General features: G+C 51.4%; 1 protein-coding gene across 1 annotated transcript in view; it reads left to right on the forward strand.

Moving 5' to 3' along the window:
- Nucleotides 1–13219, forward strand: part of Cul9 (cullin 9) — a 39059-nt gene that overhangs the window by 13689 nt on the left and 12151 nt on the right. Inside the window, 18 exon segments of the mRNA XM_051152879.1 lie at nucleotides 323–519; nucleotides 868–1085; nucleotides 1762–2008; nucleotides 2092–2197; nucleotides 2627–2854; nucleotides 3083–3173; nucleotides 3266–3437; nucleotides 5084–5189; nucleotides 5646–5741; nucleotides 5966–6141; nucleotides 6366–6499; nucleotides 6745–6927; nucleotides 7124–7233; nucleotides 7314–7412; nucleotides 7414–7497; nucleotides 7635–7795; nucleotides 7999–8227; nucleotides 8329–8518. Coding sequence (XP_051008836.1) covers nucleotides 323–519; nucleotides 868–1085; nucleotides 1762–2008; nucleotides 2092–2197; nucleotides 2627–2854; nucleotides 3083–3173; nucleotides 3266–3437; nucleotides 5084–5189; nucleotides 5646–5741; nucleotides 5966–6141; nucleotides 6366–6499; nucleotides 6745–6927; nucleotides 7124–7233; nucleotides 7314–7412; nucleotides 7414–7497; nucleotides 7635–7795; nucleotides 7999–8227; nucleotides 8329–8518 — 2827 coding nt within the window.

Genomic DNA, 13219 nt, shown 5'->3' on the forward strand with positions numbered 1-13219 from the left:
CTTTGCTTCCTTTCTTTTTCCTCTTCACTTTCCCTCTTGTCTTACCTCATCCCCTTCTCTTCCCTCCCTTCCCCTCCTATCCATCTCTTCCCCTCCCCTCATGTGCCTTCACCATCTGCTCCATTTCCATTTTTCATGCTGCCTGTTGGCCAACAGTTGCTCCAGAGTTTGAGGTCTAGATGATGGCAGTGGCTTCCTACTGCCCTTTGGGGCAGCGCTGGGGACTGAATCTTGGGCCTTGCCCACGATGGACAAGTACTCTGCTACAGTCCTTGTGTTGGCTCCGTCCACCCGTAACTCTGCTTTTGCATTCTTCTTTCAGGCACTAAAGATGCTAGCCATTGTCAATTCCTCAGAGATCCCCATTTTTGTTACCAGCCGAGATCCCATCCAACCTTTGTTTGATACCCAGATGACCAGAGAGATCTTTGCCAGCATTGACTCTGCTACCCGCCCAGGCGCCGAGAGCTTGCTCCTCAGCGTGTCTGCTGCTGTGACCCTGATGCTCAACACTGAGGGGTCAGCCGCTACCCACCAGACTCTAGGTCCTTGCTGTGCCCCAGTCACTCCCCACTCAGGCTCATGTGCTCAGCAGAAATTGTACTTTTCTTGTCCCTTTGAGTAAACACTAGTGGCCCTCTCGGAGTATCACTGGAAGAGAGACCAAGTGGCTGACATAGGGGGTTCCCAGGGAAGGCAGAAAAACTGATTTTCCTTCATGGGATTGGGAGGAGTGGCCCGAGGTCAGATGGCCGGGAATTCTTCCTCAGAGGGGCCATGGAAGCACCCCTCCCAACCCAGCTGCACCTGTTTCCCTGCCTCTGTCACATTCACTGTCCCCTTCTTGGGTCACCACCTTCCTCCTAGGTGCTCCTCTGCAGTCAGAAACGGCCTGCTTCTACTCAACCTGCTTTTGTGCAACCACCACACTCTGGGAGACCAGATTATAACCCAGGAGTTGAGAGACACCTTGTTTAGGCACTCGGGGGTGGCACCGGGCACAGAGCCGATGCCCACCACACGCACCGTCCTCATGATGCTCCTCAATCGCTACTCAGAGCCTCGGGGAAGCCCTGAGCGAGCAGGTACCATGGGGGGGGGGGGGCGCGGTGTGTGCCACGCCAGGAGCAGAGGTCAAGGGTTACAGTCTGGTCCCCACCTGAAGAACACAGAGATCCTCAGGAAGTGAACGGAACCTCAGTGCTCAAGCTAGAGTGTTTTTCAGGGAAGTAACGCGAATGAGGTCATGTAGCCCAGGCTGACCTTGAACTCAAGATCTTCTTGCTTCAGTGTGCATCACCAAGCTGGCTTAGATCTTGAGCAGAACTTCTTGGTCAAGAGGACTGTTGATGCCATAAGGAAGCCTTTGTGTTTTAAAAAATAGGTGAAAACCCAGACATATGGATGCTGGAATAAGCAACATGTGACTGTGCATCTAAAGCCTCCAGATGAAGCGGGTTGGAGATGCCATAACAGTGCTGTTTATATAGCTAGCATCTGGTAGCAAAACATAGCTGAGCTTTGAAACGTATTCTGTTTAACTCAGCAATGTTCCTTATACTGAGCTTTTTTCAAGTATAGTCAGGTCTACATTGGGGACCAGAAAAAAAAAAGTCTTATCCTTTGATAAACTATGGCATAGGCATCCTCAGTGTGGGAAGGAAGTTTGGGGGTAGCTTTCTGGGATGCCCCATGTCTTGGTTTGACTAACTTGTAAGGTGCTTCTTGTGTACATTTTCCTCTGGTGTGTCTGGCCTGCAGCCCTGGAGACCTCAAGCACCCAGAGCCAGGATGGGTCTCCCGAGTCACTCATCCGGTCCCTGGTGGGGGACCCATCAGCAGAACTCTTCTTGGACTTGGAGCGTGTGCTGTGCCATGAAGGCAGCCCTCGGGATGCCATGAGGCCCCTCCTCAAGCGCCTCCAGCAGGAAAGCCAGCCTTTCCTCCTCTTGCTGCGGACTCTAGATGCCCCTGGGCCCAACAGAACTCTGCTGCTCATGGTACTCAGGTAAGGTAGGGTTGGCCCAGGCATGGAGCAGAGGGGCTAAGAGACTGCGGGAGCTTTATTTGCTTCCCTCCCCTCCTCCCCAGAGTCATGACCCGACTGCTGGACTCTCCTGAGGCGATGGTCCTCCCCTGGCATGAGGTCTTGGAGCCCTGCCTCAACTGCCTGAGTGGTCCCAGCAGTGACTCTGAGGTACCAGATCCCTGACAGGGCTTGGAGGAGGGAAGGCAGCAGTTGGGGCACCACCTGCTTGGTGAGACTCTGGGCTCAGCAGCTCCTTATAGGTCTGCAGGTCTGAGGGCACTGTGGTGTAGAGAGGAAGGAGAGAAAGGCCAACCCAGACAGGCTTTACTGTCTACCAGCCAGGGTTTGTACACTATGGGGTGACATCAGACAAAGGCCAGCTCTTGGCATAGTTTGGTACTGGCGGGAAGAGAGAAGCCTGTGAACCGACCCAAGCTCTGTAGTCCCAGCGCCTCAGTATGCTGTTCTCCCTGATCCTTCCCCTGGCCTTGCAGACGCTCTCCGTCTTGCCACTCCTTCTTCAGCGGACCTAGCCCTTGGCCTTACATGCTCTGTCTTTTCCTTCTTGGAAACTCCTCCATGCGGCTGTGGGCTCAGACTGTTCAGGAGCTGACGTGCTTCCTGCACCGCCTGGCTCTGATGCATAAAGACTACGCAGTGCTGCTTTGCTGCCTGGGAGCCAAAGAGGCCCTCTCCAAGGTCCTGGACAAGCCTTCTGCTCAGCTCCTGCTGGCCTCCGAGCTTCGCCACCTGGTGACGGAGTGTGAGAAGTACGCGCAGCTCTACAGCAAGCTCACCTCAAGCATCCTGGCTGGCTGCATTCAGGTGAGGAGGGGCTGGTGGGTGTAGAGCTGAGAAAAGAAAACCAGAAGCAAGGGATGGGGCCTTCTGGTGTCCGTCTTGGGGATCCCTGTGTGGCAGAGCCTTTCTCCCACGTGGTCCTGTCAGAATTCGGTGAGAAAGGGTTGAGTGCCCTCTTGACCTCCTTTTCTCTGTGCATGTCTCCACCGGTTCCCCTGCACGCTCTCCCTGCCCGTGTTCCGGCTGCTGCAGATGGTGCTGGGCCAGATTGAAGACCACAGACGAACCCACCAACCCATCAATATCCCCTTCTTTGATGTGCTCCTCAGGCATCTCTGCCAGGGTTAGTGCCCTCTTCTGCTCCCCCTCCCACTCCCCAGGCCCTTTCCTTGTCTCTGACCGTGTTGTCACCCACCCCATCCCTCTTGTCCCCAGGCTCCAGTGTGGAAGTGAAGGAGGACAAGTGCTGGGAGAAGGTGGAGGTGTCCTCCAACCCACACCGGGCCAGCAAGCTCACGGACCGCAACCCCAAGACCTACTGGGAGTCCAACGGCAGCACTGGGTCCCACTCTATCACCCTGCACATGCACCGTGGTGTTCTTATTAGGTGTGAACCCAATTGTTTGCATGTGTGCACACACAGATATTCTACTGTGCGCCAATATATGTCCCCAAAGCACCATTCCACAATGCCGTTAGTCAACTCTGCCCTTGGACATTTCAAGCTTGTTTTGTGCAGTGAAAGCGCTGGCTTGTCTTCGCTGTGCCATGTAGGCCTCTCACTGTCTGAACCCCATCACTGGTACCCTAATACACACGCAGATCTCCGTCTTGTGCTCAGAGATTGCAGCTCACTTACCCACTCTTCCCATGGGTGTTTGCTCAGTGTCAGGAATGCCAAGCACACTGCAAGGCCCAGGAATCTGCAGTCTAGTTGGGGAGCCAGGCCAGCAAGTCAATCAGGAGAATCAGGAAGCTGAGGCAGGAGGATCAAGAGTTCAAGCCTGGGCTCCATACTGATACCCTGTCTTCAGAGGGAAATAAAACAGGAAGCAGAGAAATAAAACAACATAAAGAGAAAGCATCATGGTCCAGGGCCAGTGACATGGCTGTTGGCCCACACCTTGGGAAGCTGAGGTAGAAGGCTCTCTTTAACCCAGCCAAAGCTATTCAGGTCAACATGAAGAGGAAGAGCCTGTTTTGAGGGCCACAAGAAAGGATTCTGGGACCAATGAGGGTCAGAGAAGGCGTTCTTCCAGGTGTTGACTGAGCTGGAGTTGGAATGAAATTAGCTAAAGAGAACTCAATGACATTTCAGGCGGAGACGCAGTGTGCAGACCGGGCGAGGCGTGGTGCTGTGTTGGATGGTTTAGATATTGGTTAGGTGGAATGCAGGGTGCATCACAGTGACAGGGGTGAAGCAGGAAGAGCAGGCAGGTGCAGGTCGTAGGGTTTTGTGAGCCAGGAACTTTGAATTTTGTTCTGAAACTTGGGGAGTCATCCAAGGATTTTAAGAAATGAAGAAACCAGTTTTTTTGGTTTTTTAGTTGGTACTTAGGTGATGATGAAGATTTGGGTTGGAGGCCAGCATAACAGAAGTTAGAGGCTATGTGTGGAATAGCTGAGAAGTGCTCAGTGTGTTCAGTTAAGATGACAGGCTGGCCGGGCGCGGTGACGCATGCCTGTAATCCCAGCACTCGGGAGGCAGAAGCAGGCGGATCGTTGTGAGTTCAAGGCCAGCCTGGTCTACAAAGTGAGTCCAGGACAGCCAAGGCGACACAGAGAAGCCCTGTATTTAAAAAAAAAAAAAAAAGGAGATGGAGGAGGAGGAAAAGAAGAAGGAGGAAGAGGAAAAAGAAGAGGAGGAAGAAGAAGAGGGGCTGAAAGGGCAGAATAGATTGAGATCCTAAGATGTAGAGTCCACAGGATTTGCTATTGGTTGGTGAGGAAACCAGGGATGTGGCCCATTTCTAACGTGGGGACAAATAGAAAGGGGTGGGCTTCTGTGGATGGATGATTGTCCCATGTTGTCGTGTTTGCCTTGAGAACCTGCTGGTCATGACATAGCGATGTCTGTTACATGCGCAGCATGGCATCGATTTGTTGTTGAATCTTAGGGTTAAATAAAACCACTTTGAAGACATATAACGGGGGAATGCTGAGGGTCTAGGGAAGGCAGGTAACAGGAGCCAGAGGAGGAAGTGGTGAGATGACGTGGCCTTCGGTTACACTGACTTCTCTCTCTTCTCTCAGGCAGCTGACCCTGCTTGTGGCCAGCGAGGATTCAAGCTACATGCCGGCCAGGGTGGTGGTGTTCGGGGGTGACAGTGTCAGCTGCATCAACACTGAACTCAACACGGTGGGGACCCTTGTACCTCCCCTGTACTGTGTCCTTCCATTTTTCACAAAGCCTGTGGGGAAGACCCCGTCTCTGGGGACTGACTCTCCCAGTTCCTCTGGGAAGGGCTCCCCTCACTTGGAGTGTGCCTGGGCTCAGTGTGCAAGTAAGAACACGGGCCTCGTGGGTCTTGCCTGCTGTCAGCAGCTCTTGCAACTCTGCTTCTTTCTCTTCTACTTTATTTGTACGTCTGTGTGTGTGTGAGCACATGTACTCTTAGAGACCAAAAGAGGGCGTCGGCTCCTGAGAACTAAAGTTACGGGTGGTCATAAGCCACACAACATGCAACATGGCTGCTGGAAACTAAGCTCAAGTCCCCTGCAAGACCCGTCTGTGTTTGTAATTGCTGAGGCCCCCCCACCAGCCGCAGCTTCATCTCTTTAGTGGCTCTCTGCTTCCTCTCTCCTGCCCTGTCAGGTGAACGTGATGCCCTCCGCCAGCCGAGTGATCCTGCTGGAGAACCTGAGCCGCTTCTGGCCCGTCATCCAGATCCGAATAAAGCGTTGCCAGCAGGTGGGGCAGGGAGGAAGTACAGGGTCTCCAGAGTGGGCAGGTTCTCCCACTGCGTCAAGCCAGGACAGTGGCAAGGGTTCTTCCTTGGCCAGGTTGGAGACAGTCTGGAGACCTGTTGAACCCCAGGAAACTCTTGGGAATTCGGGGTGTGGAGCTTGCCCTTGAAGTATATAGCAGCTCTGGTGAGGTAGCTGAGGTGACAAGTCTGTGTATGTATGTTGCAGGGTGGCATCGACACTCGGGTTCGGGGTGTGGAGGTACTGGGCCCCAAGCCCACTTTCTGGCCACTGTTCCGGGAGCAACTATGTCGCCGTACTTGTCTCTTCTACACAATTCGGGCACAAGCATGGAGCCGGGACATAGCAGAGGACCGATGGTGCCTCCTGCAGCTCTACCCTAGGTGGGTGTGGCACAGGAGGAAAAACAGTCAAGGATTGACACTGAAGGAAGTAGAGGGCAGGAGAGGTGCTGTTGGAGTCTGAGTCGCGAAGCAGCCGCACTGTGCTGGCTGGGAGCTGGGGGAAGGGCCCCAAGCATGACTGGGAGTTGATCAGCGTTTGGGCACAGGCCTGGGGGAGGTGGAGGAGTCTGCCTTTAAGCTGGCCACATACTTTTTGTTTCCAGACTGAACAGAGTTCTGCGCCACGAACAGAATTTTGCTGATCGCTTTCTCCCTGATGACGAGGCCGCCCAAGCACTGGGCAAGACCTGCTGGGAGGCGCTGGTCAGCCCCCTGGTGCAGAACATCACCTCTGCGGGTAACCGCCCACACCTGGCCCTCACCCAGCTCCTCATGATTCTCGGGGTTCCTTGTGTTGATGATAGTCTCGGTTCTTTTGGTTCCTATATTTGTCCCCCAAGGCCTGTCTCCTCACCTTCCCTCCTCCTCCCCACCCCAAGGACTGCTCCCTGAAACTCCCCTCTAAACCATCCCTGCCCCCTTACCGTATCCCCAGGCTCCAGCTGAAGCACAGACCCGGATCCCTGTCCGGTCTTCTTTCAGATGCAGGGGGTGTGAGTTCCCTGGGATGGCTGCTGGACCAGTACTTAGAGCAGAGGGAGAGCACACGGAGCTCCCAAAGCCCAATGGCATCCTTTGCTTCCCAAGTTCGCCGCCTGTGCCACCTGTTGGTGCACGTGGAGCCCCGTCCTGGGCCTTCTCCTGAGCCCGTGCAGCCACAGCCCCGTGAGTTCAGTGTGGCTGCTGGGCTGAGAATCTGCACTGCGGGGCGGTCTGGTTTCTCCTTCTTCTGCTTCCCTGGGCCTCTGGAACTTTGTGACCTTTTCAGGAGATAAACACCCAAGACCCTGGGCCACTCAGAGGCTGCCAGGCCACTCAGAGGCTGCCACGAAGCTCACTCCTTTGCCCTCTGTTTCCACAGTCTGTAAGAACAGTAAGAGTCAGGGGGGAAGGCCAGCGCCGGCCTTAGCCCTTCCCAGCAGCAGCCTTAGGAACATCACGCAGTGCTGGCTGAGTGTGGTGCAGGGACAGGTAGGCAGAGGCAAGCCCAGCAGGCAGGGTGCGACACAAGTGGTCACTCCTTACTGTCACGTCTTACACTGTCACTACAGGTCAGCAGATTCCTAGCTGCAGCCTGGAGGGCCTCAGACTTCGTGCCTCGTTACTGTAATCTCTATGAGCACTTGCAAAGAGCAGGCTCAGAGCTGTTTGGGGCCTCGGGCGGCCTTCACCCTGGCTCTGCGCAATGGCTTCTCTGGAGCTCTGCTGCAGCAGTCCTTCCTCACAGCTGCTCACGTGAGTCCAGCCACACACCAGGCATGGGCCATCTCCCTGCCCTGGCTCCTCCTACTGGGCTTTCTTACCTCCATCACCCCACCTTCCCGCTCTACCCCATCTTCATGTCTGCCTGATGTCCGTTCTATTGTCCCCAGATAAGTGAGCAGTTCGCTAGGCACATTGACCAGCAAATCCAGGGTGGTTTGCTTGGTGGAGCCCCTGGAGTGGAAATGCTGGGGCGGCTTCAGCGGCACCTGGAGCCCATCATGGTCCTCTCCGGCCTAGAGCTGGCCACCACTTTTGAGCACTTCTATCAGTAAGTCACATCCTGGAGAGGTCGGGGGACAGGAGGCCTAGTGGCCAGAGAAGGGGAGGTGAGGCAAGAGCAGTGGGGGTGTGAGTGAGGATGGGGTGGTGCCCGTGCGCTGAGTAACTCAGAGACTTACCTTCTGGAGGAGAAGGCTGGGCCTGCGCCATGCTGGCACCCACACTGAGACCTGGCCCCGCTGTTCGCTGCAGGCACTACATGGCTGACCGGCTCCTGAGCTTGGGCTCCAGCTGGCTGGAGGGGGCCGTGCTGGAGCAGATTGGCCTCTGCTTCCCCAACCGCCTCCCCCAGCTGATGCTGCACAGCCTGAGCATCTCGGAGGAGCTGCAGCATCAGTTCCACCTCTTCCAGCTCCAGCAGCTTGACCGGCAACTCTTGGAGCAGGAGGACCAGGAGGATTGGAGGCTAGAGGAAGTGGAGGTGAGGGCAAGCGGGGAGAGCAGCGGCCGAGAGCACAGGCCCACTGGGAGAGCTCACAGGCCCACTGGGAGAGCTCACAGGCCCATCTCTCCGCTCTTTAGGAAGAAGATAAGGGGAAGGAGGCTGAAAAAGAACTCTTTCTAGAAGACCCAGCTGCAGCAGTTTCTGTCCTGGTCCTGTCACCTCGATGCTGGCCCGTCTCCCCACTCTGCTACCTGCACCACCCCAGAAAGTGCCTTCCCACAGAGTTCTGCGATGCCCTGGACCGCTTCTCCAGCTTCTACAGGCACAGTGAGGAGCTAGGGACAGGAAGCTGGAGAGTGAGATGTGTTCTGGGTGGCAACAGAGGAGAAGGAGAGGCCACCAGGCAGGAGTGTATACATAGGAACAGAGTCTTTCTAGGTTTGGCAGTTTCTTGAGGGAGGGGGCAGAAGAGTGGGACTAGCCCCACTAATGCTTGCTCTCTTCTTCAACTTCCTGGAGACTGGTTCTCTTTACATTTTCCATCTCCAGGTTGTCTGCTCGCTTTATTTTCAGTTGTGGGAACTTCTTTTCAAATAAAAATAATTAAGGCTATTTATCCCCCATCATTTAAATTATACCCTATGCTTTTTTTTTTTTTTTTAACATTTTTATTGGTAGGTAAATAGTATTCAGTTGGAGGCTTAATGAGTTTGTATAGCTCTATGCAGCCATGCACCCATGCCCGAGATCCAGAACATTCAGCACCCAGAAGTCTTCTCCTTCATGTAGTCTTTCTAGGCAATATCTTCCTTTTATCTTTCCTTCTGTCACCAGAAACTTTTGCCTACACTTGCTCATTATAGATGGGACAGTGGCCTACGTATGGTACTGTATCTACTTTCTTCACAGAGCCTGGTATCTATGAGAATTGTCACTTGTATGGTTGGGTTTTTGTTGTTTGTTTGTTTGGTCTTTATTTGTTTATTTATTTAGTCCTTGGGAGGTGGAGCAGTAGGGTGAGCAATTCAAAGATAGCTTTAGCTACATTGGGAGTTTGAGCTATCCTGGGCTGGAGACTCTGTCTGAAAAATATCTATCTCAAATAACATTTTCTTTTGGTTTAGTAATTTTAAATTTCTGCCTTCACTAAAGAATATGGTTTCAGGCTGGGTGTGGTGGCGCACATCTTTAATTCCAGCACTTGGGAGGCAGAGGCAGGTGGATTGCTGTGAGTTTGAGGCCAGCCTAGTGTCTACAAAGTGAGTCCAGGGCAGCCAAGGCTACACAGAACCTTGTCTCGAAAAACAAAACAAGACAAAAATTCAACTACATGTGGCTTGCGATTGCCAGCATGGACTGTGTAAACTTACAGAGTTTTATGGTAAATTAAATGTTATTAGGAACTGACTTTGTTTCTATTAAGTGTTTTTGTTTCGTTTTGTCTTAGAGTCTGTTTTCCTTTGACAGCAGTCATATCCAGCATATTTTAGGGAATAGTTTCCTATCCTCTTACTTTTATTTTCACACTGAAAGACCTCCTTAATTATTTGGGTTTCTTTGTGTTTGAGACAGGTCTCGTGCCGTCCAGGCTGGCCTCAAGCTCTCTAGGTAGCAGAGGAGGACCTTGAACTTTTGTCCTTCTCACCGTTTGTGTGCTGGGATTACTAGTGGTACCATAGGGCCTGGCTTGCCTGGTGGTGTTGGGCTCAAGCCAGGGCTTCCCCAGGCCTGGGCATCCAACTGCCAAGTGCATTACACCTGCAGTCCTTAGGTTTCTTTTTTCTCTTCTGCCTTTTCATTATCCCTCCCCGCCCCCCTTCCTCTCTCTCTGTCTGTCTCTCTGTCTGTCTTTGTCTGTCTCTGTCTGTCTGTCTCTGTCTCTATCTCTGTCTCTGTGTGTGCGTGTGTGTGTAGGTGCATATGGAGGGCAGAGGTCAACATCAGGCGTCTTCCTCAGTCACTCTCCATTTTATTTTTTGAGACAGCATCTTTCACTGAGTCTGGAGTTCACCTGGCTGGCCAGAAAGCCCCAGGGATCCCTCCTGCTACAGCCTCCCAAGTACTGGGCTTACAGGCGGGCCCTTCAGCCCCTGGCTTTTATGTGGGTGCTGGGGACCTAGATCCACGTCATTGTGCTTGCAGAGCACACACTTTACTTACTGAGCCTTCTCTCTGCACCCAGAAAGAAAGTTTCTTTCTGTCTTTCTTACATGTTTATTGTGGTAAAATATGTCTAATATAACATCTGTCATTTTAACAGCTCTCTTTTTTTAAAGATTTATTTATTTATTAATATGTATACAGTGTTCTGTCTGTATGTGCACCCGCAGGCCAGAAGAGGGCATCAGATCACGTTATAGATGGTTGTGAACCACCATGTGGTTGCTGGGAATTGAACTCAGGACCTCTGGAAGAGCAGTCAGTGCTCTTAAAGAGTTATTTATTGTATATACAGTGTTCTCTCTGCAGGTACGTCTGCATGCCAGAAGAGGACACCAGATTTCATAGATGGTTGTGAGCCACCATGTAGTTGCTGGGAATTCAACTCAGGACCTCTGGAAGAACAGCCAGTGCTCTTAACCTCTGAGCCATCTCTCCAGCCCCCATTTTAACAGCTTTAAGGCTACAGTTTCAGTAACCCTCCCTTAATTTTTTTTTAAATTTAGAAATAATTTCAAATTGACAAAAAATTACAATAATGTGCAAAGAACACTCATGCAACCTTTATCTAAGTTTACCTTTTGTGAATATTTTGCTTTTCTTTTTCTTTGAAAAAAGGTCTCACTGTGGAGCTGGCCAGACCCTCCTTGTGTGGAGTAGGTTGGCTTGGAACGTACAGGGGTGGGCCACTGAGAGGCATGGGCCACTGGGCTAGGCTAGGCGCTTTATTGTTAGCATTAGCTTATTTCTTTTTTCTTTTTTGGTCTTTTGAGACAAGGTCTCTCTGTGTAGCCTTGGCTGTCCTGGACTCACTTTATAGACTAGGCTGGCCTCAAACTCACAGCGATCTGCCTGCCTCTGCCTCCTGAGTGCTGGGATTAAAGGCCTGCGCCACCACACCTGGTTCTCTTTTTCTTTTTAAGCAAGACTTCTCTCAATAGCCTGGACTGGGCTTCAACTCCCAGACATTTTGCCTTTACTCTCAGGGGCTGGGATTACAGGCATGTGCCGCCATACTTATTTGCTCTTTGTATGCACATGTGTGTATATATCTGCGTGAACACACACACACACACACACACACACACACTTTTCCAGAACCATTGAGAGGAAGTTGTGTATTTGATTCTTTGTTCCTAATCCTTTAGTGCATATTTCCTACGCATGAAGCTACTCTAATACAGAGAAGTTCAGTCAATACCTGAACTTACCTTCCATATTACAGTTTTGTCAACGGACCATAAAGTCTTCTGTGACTTTGCTTTCTGTCTGGGAGAGGATTTAAGCATGTTTAGGTAGCAGGTGTTTTCAATCTCCTTTATTTTTCATTTTTTAATTAAAATTTTTTCTTTTCTTTTCTTTTCTTTCTTTCTTTCTTTCTTTTCTTTCTTTTTTTTTTTTTTTTTTTTTTGGTTTTTCAAGACAGGGTTTCTCTGTGTAGCCCTGACTGTCCTGGACTCGTTTTGTAGACCAGGCTGGCCTAGAACTCACAGAGATTCACCTGCCTCTGCCTCCCGAGTGCTGGGATTAAAGGCGTGCGCCACCACACCCAGCTCTCATTCTCCTTTAATCTGGAATGCTTTAGCAGTCATCTTTGTCTGTGAACATTGACATTTTTTGGAGAATCTAGTCTTTAAAAATTTCAAGTAGTTGTTTGGGTTTAGACTCAGATTCTGTGTTCACAGGACACTAAGTGATAACTGTCAAAATATTTACCTTCTGCCCCTCTTCCTGGCGTTCTCCCCCCCCCGGGCTCCCCCTCCTCCTGCCCCCCTCACTGCCCCAGTTCTGGGGTTTACACTGGGACTTTCAGTTGCTAAGTGCATGCTCAAACACTAAACTACATTTCCCGTGCCCTGTCATGTTAATTCTGACAACCTGGTCAATTACACTATTAACAAGCAGGAGGGAGAGGCGATACTTCAAATTGAGGCTAGTAATTCCTGAAGCATTTTATTTTATTTTGGAGACAAGGTTTCATGTGAGCCAGGCTGGCCTCAAGCTCTGCATGTAGCTGAGGATGACCCTGAGCCTTTTATCCTCTAGCCTTTGCCTCCCGGCCTGTCGCCTGGGATTGTAGGCAAATGCTGTCATGCTCAGTTTCAGGCTGTGTTGGGGATTGAAGCCTGGGCTTTGTGCATGGGAGGTAGGCAAGCATTCAACCAGCTGAGCTATACCCCTAGCTCTACTTTTAAAAACATTTTTAATAATAGGGCTGCAAAGATGGCTCAGCAGTTAAGAGCACTGGCTGCTCTTACAGAGCACCTGTGTTCAATTCCCAGCGCACACAAGGCTGCTCAAAACTATCTGTAACTTCAGTTCCACAGGATCTGATGCTCTCTTCGGTGGTGTGCAGACATATACTCATGCACATAAAATAATGAATTCAAAATATTTTATGGTGGTAAATTTCAAACATACGCAGATAGCATGAACTCCACAATACCCAGTGCCACAGTCTCCTACGTTTGTACCTAAAGGAGGAGGGCTTCCTGAAGATGACGGCGTCACCGCTTTCTCAGCATCGTCAGCTGCGCGCCAGGCCTACTTCCCTGGTCCTCCTGGTTTTCTGTCTTACTCTTGCTTGCTTTGTTTAATGCAGACCCAAACAAGGTCCACACATTGTATGTGGTGGTTAGCTCGACCGTCTCCAGTCTCCAGTCTGGCTCCTGCTGTCCCTTCTCCCTTAACAGTTGTTTGTGGAGGAAGTAGGGCTGCAGGTTTGCTTGGACTCCAGTTTGTCCTTTGTGGTGGTAGAGGGACCCGTGGATTTCCATGTCACCGATCCCTTCGGCACAGTCCATCTTTGTGTGTTGTTTGGGGGTTTGGTTCTCGAGATAGATAGGGACTCTTTTACTGCCTGCTCAG

Source organism: Acomys russatus, chromosome 11 (genome assembly GCF_903995435.1).
Source record: "Acomys russatus chromosome 11, mAcoRus1.1, whole genome shotgun sequence".
Lineage (NCBI taxonomy): Eukaryota > Metazoa > Chordata > Mammalia > Rodentia > Muridae > Acomys > Acomys russatus.